Below are 5081 nucleotides of genomic sequence, written 5' to 3' on the forward strand. Positions count from 1 at the left end.
GGAATGTAGGATACGACTTACGAGTAGCGTAGGGCTGAGGTAACGACACAGCAAGCGGTAATCTCTCTGTTATGTTGTGGCTGGTTGGCCCGTCTAAAGCGGCAACCTACCTACCAACACACGACGGCCAGGTGACGCGTCCGAGCGTCAGCCGTCGCGGCCCACCTAAATGTGTTGAAATCCGGCCGGAACGATGAACGATGACTCTCTAGAACGATGAACGATGACTCTCTAGAAGCTTTGGCCAATCTTGGCCTTTAATTACCATTCTGTCCTTTTCAAGGGAATCAAGAAAAATGGGTTGGCTTGCGCCCTGGATAAGAAGATATTATTGGTTGAATTATAACCACCGCTCAGCTGATAAGCCAATCCATATAGAAACTTTGTAAGAATTGTATAATCTTTGGAATAAAATAATGGCTGTTATTTGTTGCATGGGCCTTGAAAATAACATAATGGTTGTTAAATTGATGAGCAACAATGTTCAGTACGTAGTTGTCATGGATGATAAATTTTATTTTCTAACACAGCATGGTAATTGAACTTATGCAATATTTTAACTAAATAAAAGTATTAAATAATCATTAGTATTCATGTTAAATAATGGCTATTCTATTTTGTTAGCAGCTTAGTGAATATTTGTTATCTATCCCTCTTATGTAAAGGGATAACATAATATGGTTAACATGAATATGATGGTTGTTCTGCTGAATCATTGTCTTGAATTTCTAAATTCCTTGTGATCGACCATTTGATAACTAGCTCTTCTTTGCATTATTTTGTGGTAATAGAGCATTTGAAAATTGAGTTGAGAAAATATCAGGAACTCATTATTATGTTGAAAATAATACCTTCTGCTATTTGGCTAGGCTTTTGTTGGATCTTTTGGAATAAAAAATAACTATTAGCTAACATCATAGTAAAATAAGGATGCTATTTGTTATATCATGTCATGTAATAAAATATTTTAATTTGAGATTAATAAGATCATCTTGGACTCTCAAAAATATTATACACTTTTTTTTAGAAACTACTATTGTAGTGAGATAAATGTTCAATGATATCATTATTTATATAAAGTAGATATTTAACAAAATAACCTAAGCCCTCTCTAGATAATAATTTATTCATATATATGATCGAGTGGTCAGATTCTCTAAAACCATCGTATCAACTGTTTTTTTCAATGCAATAATTGAAAATTCTCAAGCATAACTCTACCTCATAAGTTTAGCCAAATGACCTTAACTACAAGTCACTCTTAACATCCACAAAATACAAAACTACTTAACTTTTTTTTGTTTATATCTCCACGAGATAATTTGTTAGCATGAACGGACCTTCAAAAATGGACCACTAGCATAAGAGCAACCACATGCAAAACAAGACGGCCCCATGATACAAAGGACGATACTGAACTTAGCTCAATCCATCATCACCCATTTGGGTCAAACTTCGAGGATAAAAATGTCATATTAATAAGTAGGGGTAGATTCGAGATTGAACGACAAAGTCAAACGCTGCATGGTCGATCCCGTGGTCAGCCGCCTTTGCTTCATTTCGCTTCTCTTCTCCCCCCGTGTCCCGGGCATACCTCTGATGGCCCCGTTCATACTGCTTTAAACTGAAACACTTTGTCAGAGACTTTAATGGTACGTTGATCTTCCATGTCCGATTATGAAATGCAGGTCCATAAATTAAACCTTGTGGTTAATAATTTTAGCTAATGAGAAATAGTTCGAATTGCTCAAATAAGAAAGAGACATCGAGAATGAAATTCTATTTTAAGCCAGGCAGGACTCGACTATTTATCAAATTTGAATCACACTCAAATGCTCGAAGAAATTTTTGAATTGAACTCAAATAACAAAATATTCAATCTGAAAAGTCACAAACATAATCGAATATATATATATATATATATATATATATATATATATATATATATATATATATATATATATATATATATATATATATATATATATATATATATATATTATATTTTATATATAATATATATTAATTTAAATATTTTAAAAATATAATTATATATATATATATATATTTTGTATAATCGAACTCTTAATTTTTTAACTATATATATTTTTTAATTATATTCAAATTTTGAATTCAAATTAGAAGTTGGGCTCGATTATCGCTTGATTGACATTCAATTGTGTCGAGTTGAATCTTAAATATTATTTTTTTATAATCAAATAGAGTATTCAATTGTGTCAAGTTGAATCTCAAATATTATTTTTTTCTAATCAAATAAAGTTCGAACTTGGATATTACAGCTTAATAGATCTCAAATCAATTTTTGAGTTCAAAAATTTTAAATTAAGCCAAATTTGAGTCCCCAACTTTTCAACCCGGCCAAATTTGACTTCATTGCACCCCTAGCTCTTCCCATCATTTTTCTAATCCAATAAATTTTCATCTCACTGTCTTCGATATGGATCACAAGATGATTAAGATGACAACCGCAACTATCAATTATTTCATGTTCCTCCAAATCCAGGAATCCAGCAACAACCTAATTCTAGGTACGATTTTTATCTTTTTATTTAAATTTTTGTCGCAAAAGGAACAACACTTGTCACCTTAGCATTACTCGTTCATAATTTTTTTTTTCGTAAATTCCCTGGTTATCGTCAACCAATGGAAACAAGACTCATCATGCGCTGACCAGCGCCCAGAGAAACCGGCCAACGATCACCGCCAACAGCCCACGTAACGCCACTGCAACACCGTAATCCCACCAAACATCTTCCATCCCCCATTCTTATGATCTAAGTTTTGCTCCGTACACGTGTCTCCAACCCATAGAGGACTCTGTATATCCTCCACTCACGCTCAGTCCGATACATGTAGACCTCTCTCTTCCCTCTACCCCTTCAAAGCTTTCGAGCCAAGTTTGTTCTCTTTCTTTAAAAAAAAAAAAAAAAGAAAAACGCTCTTTGTAGTCTTCGCTTCTGTTCGACGAAATCTCCATGAGAGATCGAAAGGGATCATCAGCCACGGCGGCGAATAGCCCACCTCCGCGATTCTCCAAGCTCTCCAACCTCTTCCGTTCCGAACCCATCACCCAATCCAACAGTGAGGACGACCTCCCCATCCCTACCGCCGCCCCCACCTCGACCGTCAGCCCCGCCTACCTTTCCGAGCGCAACCCCACCAGTGCCACGACCTCTCCATACACTCTCTCTCCCTGGAATCCAGCGGCCTCCCCCTTCGCCGAGTCCCCGTGGACTCATCTCCCCCCTCTTTCCGACGAACCCCACTCCGCCGGCCTCCTCGGCTCCCTCGTCCGGGAGGAGGGCCACGTCTACTCCCTCGCCGCCGTCGGCGACCTCCTCTATACCGGCTCCGACAGCAAGAACATCCGCGTCTGGAAGGGCCGCCACGAGTTCGGCGGCTTCAAGTCCGGCGGTGGCCTCGTCAAGGCCATCGTCATCTCAGGTGACAAGATCTTCACCGGCCACCAGGACGGCAAGATCCGCATCTGGAAGATTTCCTCCAGAAACCCCAACGTCCACAAGCGCATCGGAACCCTCCCGAGGCTCAAGGACTTCCTCAAGAGCTCGATGTTACCCTCCAACTACGTCGAGGTCCGGCGGCACCGCAACGTCGTCTGGCTCCGCCATTTTGACGCCGTCTCCTGCCTCGCCCTCGACGAAGACGCCGGGCTCCTCTACTCCGGCTCCTGGGATAAAACGCTGAAAGTCTGGAGGATTTCCGACTCCAAGTGCTTGGAATCGATCAAGGCCCACGACGACGCCATCAACGCAGTGGCCGTGGCGGGTTTCGACGGGCTGGTGTGCACCGGCTCCGCCGACGGGACGGTGAAGGTGTGGCAGCGGGAGTGGGTGAATAAGGGTGGCGCAACCCGGCACGTGGCCGTTCAGACTCTGCTCCGGCAGGAGAGCGCCGTGACGTCCCTGGCGGTGGCACCGGCGGCGGGGGCTGTCTACTGCGGGTCGTCGGACGGGCTGGTAAACTTCTGGAAGGTCCGTGGTGGCGGGATGCTGCTGGCCCACGGTGGGGTACTCCGCGGGCACAAAATGGCGCTGCTGTGCCTCACGGCCGCTGGGAGTTTGGTCGTGAGCGGGTCGGCGGATGCCACGCTGTGCGTGTGGCGTAGGGAGGAGGGTGGGGCCCATACTAAGCTCGCGATATTGGCCGGCCACGCGGGCCCCATTAAGTGTTTGGCCATTGAGGAGGACGGGGACGGTGGGCCCAGTGGCCCACATTGGGTGGTGTACAGTGGGAGCTTGGACAAGTCGGTCAAGGTGTGGCGAGTGTCGGAGCGGGCGTCTGAGGCGGGCATTCGGACGCCGCAGCACGTGCGGGTCGAATCTGAGGCGGGGCCTTGGCGGTCGCCTTTGCACGTGTGGGCGACCGGGGGCGGCGGTTCATAGGGGTCGGGAGGTCGCTCTTCATGTACCGGACGAGCAACGGCATTGGTGGGTCCCAAAAGGACTACGATTCACCGGTGGGCCCGGAGTTAAAAGGGTGGCAGGACGGCGTGCGAGCTGCCGCAAGTGCTCGTGTAGGATGTTGACTGGCTCTTTGTGGTGGAAGAAGATGTTTGTACCAGCCAAAGATGGCCCTTGGTTTTTAATGTCCAGGCGAGAAGACAGTAATACAAGAGGTGATAAATCCAGCTAATCGTGTGCGAGATTGCTTGTCATGATAGGGTGGAGTGGATGCCATGAAGGTTTTAATGAAAACAATGATTAAGATAGAAATTTGCGTGAGATTTATGGTACCAATGGATATTGTACCAAATAAATCATCATATCTCGATGTCAAATCAATATCATTATTTAATATATTTCATCATCTCATACTATATTATATATTTATATTATATCTGATAGGAGTAATTTAGAATGGACCGATAATGTATGGAGCTTCAAATCCATCATAATCCATCAGGTCCATATCAGCGCCTTTCAGACGATCTAATTGTTATGGTTTGTCCGATCTCTGATCGACAAATATCTGTCCTGATCTTTGATCCGGAGTTATTCTATCCGATCCTTTGTCGGCATGTTCTTGATCCGACTTCTGAT

The 5081-nt window shown here is 43.5% G+C and overlaps 1 protein-coding gene across 1 annotated transcript; it reads left to right on the plus strand.

Moving 5' to 3' along the window:
• The first annotated feature begins 2910 nt into the window (after positions 1-2910).
• Positions 2911-4840, plus strand: LOC105049528 (protein JINGUBANG-like). Its single transcript, XM_010929192.4, has one exon. The coding sequence runs from the start codon at positions 2997-2999 to the stop codon at positions 4422-4424; it is 1428 nt and encodes a 475-aa protein (XP_010927494.3). The 5' UTR covers positions 2911-2996; the 3' UTR covers positions 4425-4840.
• Positions 4841-5081: the final 241 nt, after the last annotated feature.

Source organism: Elaeis guineensis, chromosome 8, assembly GCF_000442705.2.
Source record: "Elaeis guineensis isolate ETL-2024a chromosome 8, EG11, whole genome shotgun sequence".
In the NCBI taxonomy this organism is placed as follows: Eukaryota; Viridiplantae; Streptophyta; class Magnoliopsida; order Arecales; family Arecaceae; genus Elaeis; species Elaeis guineensis.